The sequence below is a fragment of the Manacus candei genome, unplaced genomic scaffold (genome assembly GCF_025592945.1).
Source record: "Manacus candei isolate 608988 ecotype Guabito, Panama unplaced genomic scaffold, ASM2559294v1 h1tg000046l, whole genome shotgun sequence".
NCBI lineage: Eukaryota > Metazoa > Chordata > Aves > Passeriformes > Pipridae > Manacus > Manacus candei.
The window spans coordinates 7,356,917-7,372,691 of NW_026138094.1; the positions used below are offsets into that span (position 1 = coordinate 7,356,917).

The following is a 15,775-nucleotide window of genomic DNA, read 5'->3' on the forward strand; positions in this document are numbered from 1 at the left end:
TCTATTAAAGAGCACGTGTTTGCCTTTGCCCAGACTGTTGTCAGTCGTAGGTCAGCACATATCCCAGCAGCAGTGACTTCTGAAATCATGCCTCATGCTAGAGTAGATGAGGGAAACCATGGCAATAAAACTCCAAATATTTTGAGCTTTTTAGTTCCCGTGTGCTGGTAGTTGTTCCTGGATTATTGTTATTTGTATTTTTCGATCAGAACTGGGGAACTAGTGAATAAGTGCTGAGCAAATACATGGAAAGAAACAGTTTTTATAGACCTGAAATAAACCCTCTGGCCTGCTGAATGAGGAGAGAGGGAAAAATCCCAACTGGCCCATATGTGAAACAGTAAATGGGTCCACCATGGCCCACATGGAAAAATAAATAAAACCTGCTGAATTGGATTGAGTTTAGGAATGTGGGTCCTTTATTTTGATCCTAGGGATTAGCTCCCAGTCTTACCATAGCAGGGAGTCTGATCTTACTCTCATTGAGATCCAAAGTCTAAATCCACATTAACACCATAGAACCAGGATCAAACCTTGACATCTAAAGTAAAAGCAATCCAGGAGCTTAATCAGCAAGTGCTGTGTGTAGTGTGTGTGCTGAGAGTCCCTGGGTAAGAGCAAAAAGCCCATTTCAAGCAGGTGCTGGAGAAAGATGACTCACATGCCATTGGAATCCCTTCTGTGGAAGCAGTGTTAGAATAAAGACACAATATCTCACCTGTTTCTGAGTTTTTAAGGTGAGCCCTAATCTGAGCTCAGATTTTAGTCTAGAGTTTTTGCATGTTCCGGATGATTTGGGGCTTATTCGTTTTCAACTTTAGACAAAGATCAGCAATTAACTTCCAAAGAGACAGAAACAGTATAAGGGAAAGAAACGATAATCGAAAATTCTAGGTATAGATTTCAGGGTAGCAGTTTCCCTTTATGTTTTTTTAAGAGTTCACTGCTTTTAACTGTGTGGATCCTACTGATTTAATGGAAAATGTACAGCATAACCATTTTTAAATGGGTTTACAGAGCCTTGTGTTTCTTTAAGAATATGAATTATATTCAACTGAGAATTGGAGACTTTTGGAATATATGGTTTTGGAGCCAGACCTGGACAAGCATAACTACTGTTTCATCAAAACTTAAAGCTGTCCTTAGAAGGAGGAGTCCCTTAGGGTTGGTTATGTCCCTTTTTCTTCCAAACCCTCATCTTTGTTCAGAATTCCAAAAATCTCACTTTTAGTTTTTCCTATAGTTTACTTATTCTCATGGAAAGACTGCCCTAAGTCATAATTATCTCAGTCAGGTTACAAAAATCTGCTGTCAGACTTCTCGACAGGTCTGTGGGGCTGCAGAGGTTGAGTGTTGCTGTGGCAGTGAACTTAGTCATCTCCTCTAATGCAAATAAAACGCTTTCTGGTAATATTGTCTCTGCTGCAGAGAAACACCAAATTTAGCACCCCCATGAGACTTTTGGACCATATCAGAGAGTGCTTCGGTGAGGGTGGAATGTCTGTAGTACTGCTAAAGGAATGTGAAGCATCCTGAAAAGGGATCAGCAGGGTCTGCCGAGGCGAGCAGAGCTCTCTGTGAGGAGGTGCAGGAAGCACAGCAGGACGACCCTGGTTGTTCTCAGGAGTATCAGTCCTACACACATCTGCACATTTGTAAACCTGGGCTGTGTCTGTGCAGCATGGACTGCCCTTGGTTCCACTTCAGAACAGCGGTTGCATGTGTTCAGAACTGGTCATAATCAGACTTTTATTTGAGGTTTTGTGCTGTGACTGCTCCTTGGTTGTCGAGATGGGATACAATCCTGACCAAGTAAGGACATATGGGCCCCTCAAACCTGCTTTCTCTCAAATACTGTAGAGCACATGTGAATTCAGTAGTTATTTCCTAACTTTAAAGATATACACACCCACTACCTTCTGGCTATCTCTAGCAATTCATCTGATGAAAAACCAAGATGCAAAAAGATATTAAGTGGTTCAGTAGTTAACGTTTTTTTCCAGGACTCCTTAGCTGTATTATTGTTCTTACTGTAGTATTTTTCACCCCGGTGAAATACTCAAGTATGAAATTAATAAAGCTCATATTTTATTACATCCAAAATAAATTGTTGTATTTAAATGTCCTTCCTAGAAATTGACGATATAAAAACTGTAACATAAGAAGGTGTTTATTTCAGAAGGAATAATTGCAGCATTTGCTTGAAGTATCCTGAACATTTGGCAGGATTTCATACTTATGCTAAGGAGATGTAAACCAGAAGCTGATAATTTAGCATCTACTATAGGGGAGTCTGGTTTAAAGTGGAAAGAAACATTTTTCAACTATTTTTTAGTTAACACTGAACTCAACTGTTCTTCCTCTAAATATTGTATGAGTAATTCTGGCCCCAGTGTATCACTGACCTTCAAATCACGTTAGTTTCTGAATTTGCAAAAATGAACTTCTGCACCAGCCACTGGATGTGTGTTGGTGCCATCACTGAGCAGAGCATCTTGTGTGGGCTGTACCTGCAATGGGCACATGTTTGCCAGTCCTGCCTTGCAGGAGATGTACAGTTGGGTGACGATGGAAATGGGAGACAGCACATTGGTTCTTTGCCCCTTGGATGCTTCTCTCTTCCTTTTGTGGATATCCCTGTGCATACCCTTTCCTGAGAGCACTGCTTTTGCTGGCACAAGAGACTCTAGCCTATTGATTTGACTGTTAACTCGATTTTCTTGGGCAAATCACAGATTTCCTACATTTGAAATGGAAACTAATAACTTTCTGCCTTTGTAAAATGCACTGAAGTAAGTGTGTTGCACTTTTATGTATGAAGAAGCCTTTCAGGCGGCCAAAAGCTGTTTTGTGTTGACATGTCCTGCTCAGGGCTGGTTTGGTTTATAGTTAATTTTAAATTGAGGCTCTTACTGGAAGAAATGATCTTATATGGTGAGTTAGATGCAGACACTCTTTTATAACATATCCCTTATAGCTATTATATATTTGCTCTTAACTGGTCTGTAATTGGTTAAGGGTTAGTGTTAAGTAGATGATTTATTTCCTGTAAGTCCTGCCACTTATTAAAGTTGTGACCTGCAGCAGGAAATGAGGTGTGGGCAAAATGAGACTGAACAGCTGCAGATTTTTGTAAGGGGTAAGAACTACTTAGCAGATTCCTTATGTCAATTCAGTGATTAGGAAATAAAACTAGGACAACAGAGTGTAAATATGTTCCTAATACACAACTGACATTTCATTTGTTATTGTTAATAGCAAATCATTTTCCAAGAACAAGAAAGATTTGCAGGTCCATTCGTAGGTCTGAACAGTTGCAGAACATAGCAAACAGACTCAGTATACTGTACTTAATAAAATACCATACTGTTTTTAATAGAAAAATTGTGAAACCTGTGAAATATTTTCTTGGACACATTTGACAGTTTTCGGTGTAGTTACGTGATGTACAAATTCCCTGATGAAAGATAACTTCTAATACAGTTGTTTAATTTTCCTAGGGGAAGAAACTGTGATTGCTGTTCCACATGGGAGTCGCAGTGTGAGAATTACCCTGAAAGGACCAGCACACCTTGGTATGACTGAGCTGTTTTATGTACATATACATAGGCAGGACATAAAAGCAGAACCTTGTATCTGAACTAATCCAAACTGTTGGAATATGGGTAAGATCATGACCTTGATACCTTGATTCCTCTTCCCATCTTTAATATCCAGCCTGGAGATAGTCCTAGAGAACACTGGAAAGTCTGCTTAGTAAAAATAAAATGTATATATACTGATTACTAAACTGATTCTAAACTGATTACTTTCTAAACCAAGTAATTCCTATGTAAGATGTCTCAAATACATTACACTCTTGAGCAACACGCAGAAAAATTACTTCCAAAGGGTTGTGTGTGGAATCAATAACACTTGTATAATTCGGCACCAGATTTCTGTTGAGGCATCTGAGGTGGTGTAAATATTCCAGGTGAGGTCACACTTGGTCAGTGAGTGGTTTTCAAGGCTGAATAATCCAGGTACAAATGAAGTACAGAACAACTACACAAGTGCTATTTCCATGTAATTCTTTTGGTCATTACATGCCACCAATGAGAAACAGTTTGCTATTCTGTTAGACATATGTTTCCGAATATTTTCTGCAAGGTTGATGGCAGTATTTGTGGTGATTTCTTCACTCATAGGCCTAGTTTGCATAGAGAATGAATTATTTCAGTCGTAAGCTTGCCATACCAAGCAATGAAATAAACTGTTAATTTAATATTTTGAACAACTTTTTTATTAGCAAAAGTGGCAGAATTAGTCTGAATCACAGAAATAAAAAGAACTTCTGAGATTTGTAAACAGAAGTCAGAAATGCATTTTATTGGAAAAATGCTAATCTATTTGTTTGCTTTCAAGAATATATTGTTGCATTCTTTCAAAGAAAAAATTGAATAAAACTCCCACTACAGAACAGCTCCAGAGTGAAATAACTTCCAGATATACTGGTGACATCAACAATGTATAAAGCTGAACTTATATTGAAATAAATAATATTCCTTTAATACTGTTGCAGGGGATGTAGGAAGGAGTGATCCTGACCAGTTCAGGTCAGGACTCTTGGTCTTAAGTAGTTCTGCAGAAGGAAGTTGTTGTTGCAGTTTTGCATGAGGAAAAAGTACTAGATTCAGTGGCTCCTGGGGGATTTCTGGAAAGCTCCTGAGGAATGCAGCGGCAGCACGGTAACTAAGCACAGAGTGCTCCTGGCTTCCTACCCAGGGTGGTTCCGTAAAGAAGCTGTGGCTTGGCATCACCTTTGTTAGTTGGCTCTCCAGCTGGACGAGAATTGTGAAATGTTCCTTTAACCACTTCCCCCAGCACATCTGTTTGCAAATCTGGGAGGATTTAGACTTTTTTACCTAAAATTAAAATGACAGAGGTGAAAAACAACGGAGAGCTGGTGTGGGGAGAGAGGTGGCAATCGCTTCTGGTTTCATAGAGAGGTCTTGAAGAACCCTTCTTGGGGTGTGCTTTGGGACAACTTGCTTCTCCACCTTTCCACTCTGTGTTTGTTTGTGGGTGTTTGTTGCTTAACAGAAAATATCAAATGATCCTTTGTCTGCAAATTCATTGAATTCTGCGTGGACGTGCTGGTATAACTAAGGGCAGAATTAAAAAAAAAACCCAAAACACCTATAATTGCAGGTTCCATTTGTCAGAGATGTTCTTCCTGACTTGCAAGGAGTTGAATTTAACAGGTGAAGCAGGGACTACTTATTGTTAAAATTTATACTGCCTCCTGTTGCCAATATGTATTTGTTCTTCAAGTGAAGTCAGCAGCACCAGCAAACACTCGAAGAGCACTATGGAGTGTCTGGCACTTTTCCCTTTATCTTGTGTTCTGTCGTGCTTCATCCTGGGTTTACGATCTGCTCTTGTTCCAGGGAAACACAGCTGCTGGACTAATCAAAAATGGAAATGTGGTTGGAGATGTAGCATATAATGGATTTGAAACAAATGCTCTGAGCGTTGTTTTGCAATCAGCAGTTACTGTTTGAGTAACAACTGCATTTCTTTGGTTAGAAAGTGTTTTATTTGTCTGTATGGGCACTTTAAAACAGACAACAGATTCATTAGAAAGCAAAGATGTTACTTTGTTTTTTTTTATGAACAGGTCCCGCCTGTACTTCTGTCTGCTTGGGTTTTGTGAAAGATTTGGTGGAAAACAACCAAGTAATTAGCACAAAAATGGGTCTGAATAAAATGTTTCATTGTGTTGGTTTTGTTTTTGATTTGGACTGTATTATGGCTCTTCTAGCAACTGTTTTAAAAGCATTAAAATCAAAAGAAAGACTGAAAGTTCCCTGAAATTAATCCTCCAGCAGAAGAAACAGGAAAACCAGAAGCTAATATTTTTACAAGTGGCTAATGCTAGATAACTGAGTTCATGAACTTAGGGAGGTTAAACACCACTAAAGGGAACTGATTTTTGTCATTTTTTTCTCTGTTCACAGTGATTTGCATTAGGTGACAGTGTTTAGCTGAGCATCTGTGCACTGCTCTGTCTTTGACAGATGCTGAGAGGAAGACAGTGCTGCTTGCATTTTGAAAAAAATGCATGTTTTTTTTGGGCCCCTCTATTGTGCTGTCTACAAATTAATCACATGGAAAAGAAACAGCTTTTGAGTAGCAACTTGACTTGCTGCTTACTGCACTTTGAGCAGTAATCCCTGGGAATTCTTCCATACATCTCTCTACACAGTGAGGTATCTGCAGTGGGTTCCCCACTCCACACTGCCCTACTCCTTTCTGCCACCAAGAGCATGGGAGCTTTTTCATTGTAGGGCTTCCATGCACAGCTGGGCAAAGCATTTTTCCAAGGGGAAACATTCCTTTTGTTGAGGTAAGGGAAGTAACACACAGACACACAGTTATAGGTCTTTGACACCAGTGATTGTCCTCTTAGGCACAGAAACAGGTGAGCACTCCAGAGAATTTCCTGTCCATGTGACTCTGCACATCTGGAGTCCTAAAGACCACTCAAGGAAATGTTTCCCTAACTTAGGATGGGGAAGCTTACTGCTGAAGTCAAACTCCCCAGCTCTCTAGGATAACAGGACCCTGTAAAACAAATTAATGTTTGGTGAATTCTTTTCTAAACCTTGTCTATAAAAGAGTTGAGGAAACCTTTGTTCTCAGTTACTGCTCCAAAACCAATGAAGTAGTTTTCTGGGAAGGAATTGCTCCCTGATAAGAATCACTATGTTCTGGATGTGTTAAATATACTAGATGCTTCGTTTCACACTGTTTTAGAAGCCTGTGATGACAAGCACTAGACACTACTGAGTAGGAGTGTATTGCATCAGAGGTTATCTGTTGTGCTGTGGAACAGCTTCTCATCTCCCTGTGTGACACACTTCTGGGAAAATCTGAGCAGCTGTTCTAAGCTTCAGTGGTGTGACCTCCAGAGTTAGAGACCATCACTGTATAGCTAGACCTTGCAAATAAACACATGCTTTGGATCCACATTTAGCATAGCCCTGATGTAAACATATGTCAGCTCTCAGGGAGTTATTGTGTTGTTGGTTGCTGAACAATATTCTTGGTTTCTGCTTAGGAAAACATGATTTTTTTTTATTAAGAAAACTAGCAAAAAGACTCTAAGGAAATGCAGCTCAGGACACCAAATTAACATTTTTAACGTGATTTTGCACCAGCTGGATGTCCTGCCTTGTAATCTTAAATGCTAGTTTTAAAGGGGTCCTGTACTCCTGAGTATCCTACTGACTTTATGTGGAATTGGAAGTACTTGAGATTTGCTGATTTTACTCTTATTCAACAAAATGAGAGAACAACAGACACCATGCATTATTACTCACTGTTAAGCAGTGTAAATTTGGGGTCAAGACTTGCAGAAGCCTAATCCAAGAATGCTGAGTTACAGATATTTTAACAGGTTATTTTTTAGTGCAACTAGGAAAGAAAACTTCCATGGAAGTGACGAACAAAATTATGTAGTAATCATCTAAATACTTGTTTTTTCTGTGATTTATTTATATCTATTTTTTCCTAATGGAAATGTGTTGGACAGTGGGGCACATTGGTTTCCAGAGATTTATTTTTTCTCTTTGACAAAGCACATTTGATTCACCACTAGATTCATATCCCGTGATCAACATAAAGTCATTTCCTAGAAACATATCCTTCCTTAAACTTCCTTCCAGCCATGTATGTGATCTTTGTTATACCTGTGAGCATAGTGGAACCTAATGCTTAGAAGCTTGGGTTAATGTTGGTAAGGAAATTTAATTTATTCTATCATTTCCTTCCTTGCTTTGTTGGGGGTGCTCCAGAATGCATGTTTATTTAAAAAATATGAAGGAAGAAAACAGTAATGATGGACTGCAGCATTCAGAGTATGTTTTCAGTGCAGGTAAAACCAGATGCTTTTATCCTAATCTAGCCTGATTTAGGTAACTCTGTTTAAAGTACCAAAAAAGGCAAGGTAGTGGGAGAAAGAAAGTATTTATAGCTCATCAAAAGGTTCCTTTTAGCTTGCCTTGAGCTCATCTGAGATTCATGCTCTGGTAAATTGTAACCAGACCAGTGTATTTGAAATCATGTATCTTGCTGTGCCTCTATGCTGTATTACCCAGAGCCCAAAATTCTGCCTTCCTTATGAATATCTTCCTTTAGCTTTGTCCACTCACAGTTCAATCAGTTTGCTGGAAGTGATTTAATCCTAAAATGCTTCATCTGTCTTCTGGAGGTTGTGGGCTGTTAGTTTAATCTGTTTCCAAGGAGTGCAGAACAACTCAAAAAGGGTTTGCATCACCACCTGTTCTGGGAAAGGGCCATCCCTCCCTCTGGGGTGGCAGCTGCCCACCTCCTGGCCCTTTTTCCTCACATGGGAAATATTCAGAGTGGAGTTAATGACCTTGGTACAGTGATACAGGTATTGAGATGAGTGTCAGATGAGTTTGGCACCATTCAGGCTTCTGTGGAGACTGCTTGTTGAGATTGCTTGACTTTTGAGTTGCATGGAAGTATGGGTTATTTTTCTGTATATTGAATCTATCAGTTTTGAGTTTCTTTCAGCTTTTCTGCTGAATCTGTTGGTTACACCAAGTGCTACAAAGCACTTGGTGTAGGAGAAGCTGTCTCAGAAATGCTTCTGGTATGAAAGAATAGTGTGTTCAGACAGATATTCCTCTGCTGACATGTCTTGCAGTTGATATATCAGACTATAACCTGAAGCAGCTAATATTCTCACAGATACTCTGGGTGCTTTTAATGCACATAGATAACTGTCACTTGCAAGGCAAAGTTATAAACATTACTTTCTGACTTCCTTGAAAACAAAAACATCCTGTTTAAGTTTACCAATTGCATGTTTCTTCTTCAGTTATAGAATCAAAAACGCTACAAGGAGAAAAGGGAGAGCACAGTTTCAATGCTCCTGGAACATTTGTCATTGAAAATACAACTGTTGAATTTCAGAAGAGTACAGACAGGGAAATCATAAAGATCCAGGGACCTCTTGGAGCAGATTTCATTGTCAAGGTGGGATGTGTGTATGTGCAAACTTATAAAGTATGTGCAGCAGGGTGGGTGGGTGTCCATCAGGTTGTAGCAGTGCAACAAAATCTTTTAGCTGGGAATTAAGGAATCCTAATTACAGTCCAGAGTTCATTTATGCTAAGTAAATCCAAACAATTTAAAATGTTACAAGATTAATGTCTTTCCTGTGGTGGGAAGTACCACAGGATCTTTAACGGTAAAAATGGCCAGGATTTTTGTTTTAGTGTTACTGAAAGAATATCAGTGTGACCCTGTGCAGGGGATTGAGTTAATCCAATTGCAGACTGCCACCTACTGAACCTGAGCATTGCTTCCAGCAGTGCCCTACGATCTCCCTTAGACATTGCTGATCCAGCCACTGACCATTTCTAATCCTTTTAAATTTCTTTCTACCCAGACCACATACCAATGGCTTGCATCACACATTAAAATATTTATATGCAGAAACATATCAATATTTGACAACCAAAGGAAGACACTCATGCAGTATGCCATTGGGAATGAGGAATATTTCAATATTATCACACTACTTGGCTTTATTGGTTACGTTGTAGAAATAGGATTTCAGTAGTTTTCCTTTTGCACCTTCAGTATCCCACGTGCAGTTAGACTTGCCTGGCTGTGAATCAGTGTGCTTGGATCACTTAGAGACTTCTCTCTGCAGCAAATTTAAAAATTTTTGCTGAAAAAGAAATAAAACAGAAGAATACCATTAGGAACTCTGCCATTCCAGGATAGATGATTGAGTAGTCACATTAGTACCTTGAATAATGTGGGGGGAAAAAAAGCAAGATTCAAATGCTTAGCTATTGAGAACTGAATGGTTACTGTAGACTTTGTAGAGATTTTATGCCTGTTACCATCTTACTTTCTGCACTGCTGTTATGTATGAGCTATGATTTGAAATTACATGAACTGTTGAGTACAGTGCACAAATGTGTTTTAATGGAAATTTCTTCAGACCAGGTACTCTGGATCAAAAGAGAGCGTGGTTCAGTTCTTTTTCTATCAACCCATCAGTCATCAGTGGAGGCAAACAGAGTTCTTCCCCTGCACAGTGACATGTGGAGGAGGTAAGTAATGGCAATTCTTCAGGAGTGGTAACAACTGAAGATCAAAAGTATCTGATTTACAACCTTTACCCTGCGTTTTTATTGATTAAATGTTTGTGTTTCTTTGCACACTGGTAATTCTTCAGCAAAATAAATTACAGAGTAGAAGGTAAGTAGGTTGGTTAAGCCAGTATCAGCATAGGGGGTTTTATATGTTATGTTACTTGAAGTTATGTTCTTCCATAAACAATGTTCATTTGAGTAAGAATGTTGACTAAGAAATAAGGATGTGACATTCAAAATGGAAAATCACAATCCATAAGGGATATTTCAGGAAAGTAAGCAAAGAAACAAAGTGAGATATTTTAAAATAAGAATAATCAAGAAATGGAGGAAGATGGTATTCCTGGCCTCAGTAGTAGACATGAGGGAGAGTTTTAAAACATTTTGTTGAGAAATTAATTACACAGAAAGCAGAATAAGTAAATAGAATTTAAAGAACAGCTCCTATCAATACCTTTGATCTTAGACATTTGGTCCTAATGGTAGTTAGGGCAGCACGTGGTGCACTGTAGCAGCTACTCCTGGTTTAAACACTGCAGCTGAGATGAAGTGTAGCTCAGCTCTGCTACAGCTCATCCAGCCCAGCCCACTGCTTGTCATGTCTGGCTCTGCAAAACTAGCGTGACCTCATGGTAGGAGGGGTGTGTGACACTGCAGATAACTATTTCCCTTCAGCCAGCATTACCCAGGTCACCTGCAAAACAGACCAGGATGCGAGTGATACTGATGTAGGGATTTTCTGGAGAGTGCAAATATGGTTTAAATAGTTACTTGGGACATGAATAAAGAGAGTGAGAGATGCTTAAAGTACAAGCAGAGTCTGGAGATCTTTTGATGGACCATCCGTTTTGGCACTTGCACCTCCCTGTAATCTGAAATGCAGACAATATATGTGGATAATATGTAGTCCCACAGGAAACTACTGTATCTTACGAGATACTTGGCCTCATGAAGTGTGATTCTTGCTGGAGCTGTGAGTGGCAATACATATCCTCTGATGATTCCATCACACTGTGTTTATAATTTTTTTCCTTAACCTATCTGACAAGGGAAGAAGTATAAAGCCTCACAGTTACTTTTGAGGACTACATGTAAACACTGGATAACTCAAGGGACGTATTTACCTTCAAAGGTATTGGCTCAAATCCAGCCTTATTCAGACTGTTGTTATGGTTTGAAAATTATAGCTGCATGTCAATCTCTTTGAAATTATCCAGGGTTTTCGAAGCCCTACTTTGTAGCTGCCTACAATATGAAACTGGTACCTTTATCAGTGGGGCTTGGCAGTCCTCAGGGGGAACAGGGCCTGAAGAAGCATGAAAACTAAGCTACTCAGTCATGAAAGTAGTAGTGTTAGGAACAGCATATTACAGAGGCTTGTAGGAAAGTTGTATTGCAGCTGCCTGGCTTTAACCTGTTATCTGAAAGTGGGTTTAGTGTCCAGATTGTCTGTTTGGCATTTTGTACTGGCAGTAAAAAAAGAAGTTGCTCACAACAGAGACTTGGCATCAGAATCCATTCCTCACTTGCTTCTTGCTGCTTCTACATGTAGTTCTCTAATCTCCCTGTGTTGGAAGGGGCATCTCAGAAAGCACAGTCAAGCTTTAATGAGCAAGAATGGCTAAAAATTGTGTTTCTTCTGTTTGCAAGTGGTATATCTTCTGGGTCCTTTCAGTACTTCTAAGATCTGGAACATAGATGCTTTGAGCACTGGAACTGCTTAGTTCTTTATGGTTATCACTCTCATGCATGAAGACACTTTGGATCAGCCAAGAGACACACAACTGAAGCCATTGATATACAATACTTAGCATTTTTGGTAGACACTGGGACTTGTGCTGTTAGTTTATTGAGACTATTTGATTTTAATTCTTGTGGTTTCAAATTTTTTTTCTTTGCACATACCAGAACATCCTCCTCCTCTCCTTGGTTTAAGTCCAAATAAGCTTTTTTGAATGAGTCTTTTTTTCTTAGCCAAAAAAGAATCTAGTGGTTTATAAAACTCAGATCCCTTCTTATAACCAGTATCCACACAGAATTTTTTTTTTACCCAAGTAGTTCAAGTTTTCTTTTGTTGGCTCTTCAACTAGGAATGTTCTTGAAGCTGTTTCTTGGTTTTCTGCAGTTTCTTAGCAATGTTTTTGGATCTCATCTTCAATTCCTCTGGCTTTCTGTTTTAAGTATTTATTTTTTTTAGCATGAATGACTGTGTAATATAGCTCTCCAACATACATGGTAACTCCTCCTCAGGGGAGGGAAGTTATAAGTTGTAGAACATGTACTAGAACCATATGGCTTTGTAGGTTTGCCTTGTGGCAAGTGAGCTGGTGCACTACAAATATTCTTGTGTAATGTGAAAATATGTATGCCTTTACTCTTATAATACTATTAGAATAAAGTGCCAAAATCTCACCTAGTGTTAAGACAGGTTAATATAATTGTTATGCTGAATTGCCTTAAATGAAAGTCTGGTCCTTCATGTTCCTGCTCACCGTTTCCTTGTTTAAAAGCAAGCAGAAAAAGAGTAATCCAGAAAATTAATTCAACGGGCATCACATTATTGAGAGCAGGGGACAAGGTGTTTAAATTTCTTTCCATAACAAGATTTAACTTTGCTTCTGCAATAGGTTACCAGCTTAATTCAGCTGAGTGTGTGGACATTCGTCTGAAGCGTGTTGTTCCTGACCACTATTGTCATTATCACCCAGAAAACAAGAAACCAAAGCCCAAGCTAAAAGAATGCAACATGGATCCCTGCCCCTCTAGGTCTGTATGACAAATAAATTTGTGTGTGATATAGTCAGTTACTAAGGAACAGGCAATTGTATTTACTTGATTTCAGTTCTTTTCCTCTTTAGGGCTACTTAATCTTAGTTGATTATTGCACGTGTTAAAGGCTGATACCGCTGCCAATAGATTTGAGGCACTTCTTCAGTGTTGCAGAATAGAACACTTTGCTTATACAGAGATACTGCAAATATCAATTTGTTTGAGGGCTAATTCTACGTTGTCTTTTGCTGAGTAGTGCAGCACTAATATGAGGATTTTGTGAGGTTGTGTGAGGAGGACAGATTGCTTGCCTACTTTTGGATTTTTTGATGCTGCCATTCAGGATTTCTCAATAGCCAGACAGGAGCTCCAGACAGCGCACAGGTTTTGCACATGGTTTAACTTGGTTCATTCATTTACCTACCATAAACATTTGATTCTTCATTGGTGCTGTAGAGTTGACACTTCAAGAATCAAAGCTTGGGGCTACTTGTTTGGATTTTTTTAAAGTAGGAATTAAAAAAAAAAATCTTTCCAAGAAAATGTCCTTGTGGTACAAATGCCACAGGATATTAATGCCAAATTATAAAGGCTGTAGTACACATAAATTGTATTGAATTGCACTGCAGTATTTAAAACTAACTTTTGGATTGTCTGGTGAGGTTTCCTGGCTGTGCTAAAGAATCTTAAAATAACATCACAGTATCAAGTCCCAGAACCTTGCATTAACATGCCAGCTGGCTGAGCCAGAGTTATATGCAAGAAGAAAAGGAAACACTCTCAATGGATTTCATTTCCTATAGCTAAACTGTCCATTTCCTTTCATTTCTGTTGAACATAATTGTTGATAGTGACCTCTAACATTTATAGATGTGTAGACTTTCAAGATTTTTTTTTTCCTGGAGAGTTGATCTCTGCATGGAGCAGAAGGACTTCAATAAAGCTTAATGGCAATGGGTGCCAAATGTTCCATAGCTGGAATGGGAAAATTAGGGAAAGAAAGGGTGTAATTATATTTTAACTTGCAAATTTAGTTTATACAGCCAGGAAAAGGGAAGTACTACTGGATACAATACCATATTTTTTAGCATTGGGAGTAAGGCTTTATGCTGTGTGGTTCATAAAAGAGCTCTAGAAGGGTCCTAAGCACCATTCAGGACCTATCTAGGATAAATCCTGTGATGTATTTGTTTCACTGATACTCGTGTTCCTCAGCAGTCTTTGTTACAGATATAAGTAAATATTTTCTTGTTAATAAAGTGGCACAGTTCTAAAGGAACACTGATAATAAATTTCTCTACTGAGGGCTTGCTCATTTAATATTTTATGGTGGTATGAAATATAGAAACTGTATGGTGAATAGTCCTCTATCCATGCAGGAAAGGTAAGATCATACAAGTCATTGTTTAACATCAGGCTAATGTGTAATGAAGTAACATTCCTTCATTTCTCACTGGGAATTGCTTACTTAAGGCATGATCACATAAAAGTGTGTACTTGATGTACAGTTTCGGGTATGAGAAATAATGATGCAATATTTATTTTTTTTGACAGTGATGGATTTAAAGAAATCATGCCCTATGATCACTTCCAGCCACTCCCTCGGTATGTATAAGCAGGATAGCACATGTGTCAGCATCAGCACAATTTTCACTGCAAGCACACTACTTGAATACTAAGATAATGAAACGTCTTCTGGTTTTTTGCTACACAGGAGAGCAAGTTTAAAACAGTCCTGTAAACATTTCTGAAGCCTGTGATTCATTCAGTATGTTCTGGATGATTAGCTTAGCAGTAAGAGGTTAATATGCTCTTCTTGAAAATGCTAATGTGAAGTCTTAAAATAAAGAGTTGTCCCCCTAAGCTGCCTTCTGCTGTAGTGCTGAGAAGAGCATGTTCTTTAAATTGTATGTGTGAATTCTTGCCTTGAAAGGTTTTTACTTTAAAGCTGTATGCAATTTTTTTAGGACAGATCTCCTAGACAGGACTCCAGAATTTCTTTTTCCCTTGAGAGGTCTGATTCTTCTGGGGTTTTTTATATCTGTGGTCTATTGACATCAAGACTGACATGTCACTTTCAAGATACTGAATTGTCTGAATATGTCTTGTCAAAAATGAAGTCATCAGAGCAAAGCTTGTTGCCTTTTTTTGTTGTTGATTTTTTTTTTTTTACCTGAAGCAATTACAAGGATTTAGAACTTCTCTGGAAGCCTTAGATGTTTTGTAAAGAATGTTAGGACTAAAAGGCATCGAGCCACATTTATTGTTAATGTAAAGAATTATAGTTGGTGGAGTTAGATGCATATTTATCTGAGCTGAACCTCTGCTTTATTAGGTCATGAAATGAATAATGTGTATTTTTCTAAAGAAGTAAAGATATGAAGTAATAAGAATGAAATCATAGACTTGCACGGCTCAGTGGAGCTACTGATTACAGCTGATATAAATGTCATAGTTTATTTCTGTAGCAATTTGTCCTTGTGGATCTGCTGTCTTGTGATGTACTTTGGCTTCAATACATAGACTGAACTTTTTTTTCCTCTACAGCTTTATCCTGTAAAGTTCTCTAATTGTATTCTGTGTCTCTCCCCTTCCATTTCTTCTGCCAATTCCTTTGTACTTCAGATCTCTTCTGGAGCTCAGCACAATGTATTTACATGAGTACTTCATCTTCTGAACCACTTAGGGCTTGGAGACCACTCGGAAGAGAAATTTGATCCCCCTTTCTGTGCTTTACTGTGCTCAGCACGTTTGCATGACACTGTGGTGAGATAGATTATGTCTGCGATAAAGCTGTGGGCAGGTTCTCTTATTTCAAACTCTAA

The 15,775-nt window shown here is 38.6% G+C and overlaps 1 protein-coding gene across 6 annotated transcripts in view; it reads left to right on the top strand.

Moving 5' to 3' along the window:
- ADAMTSL3 (ADAMTS like 3) overlaps window positions 1-15,775 on the top strand; it is a 180,295-nt gene that overhangs the window by 110,964 nt on the left and 53,556 nt on the right. For all 6 annotated transcript variants that reach the window (XM_051796581.1, XM_051796584.1, XM_051796585.1 and 3 more), the window contains exons 8-12: window positions 3,501-3,575; window positions 8,891-9,048; window positions 10,028-10,139; window positions 12,809-12,947; window positions 14,505-14,555. In XM_051796581.1, the coding sequence (XP_051652541.1) occupies window positions 3,501-3,575; window positions 8,891-9,048; window positions 10,028-10,139; window positions 12,809-12,947; window positions 14,505-14,555 (535 nt within the window). The remainder of the gene's footprint in view (window positions 1-3,500; window positions 3,576-8,890; window positions 9,049-10,027; window positions 10,140-12,808; window positions 12,948-14,504; window positions 14,556-15,775) is intronic.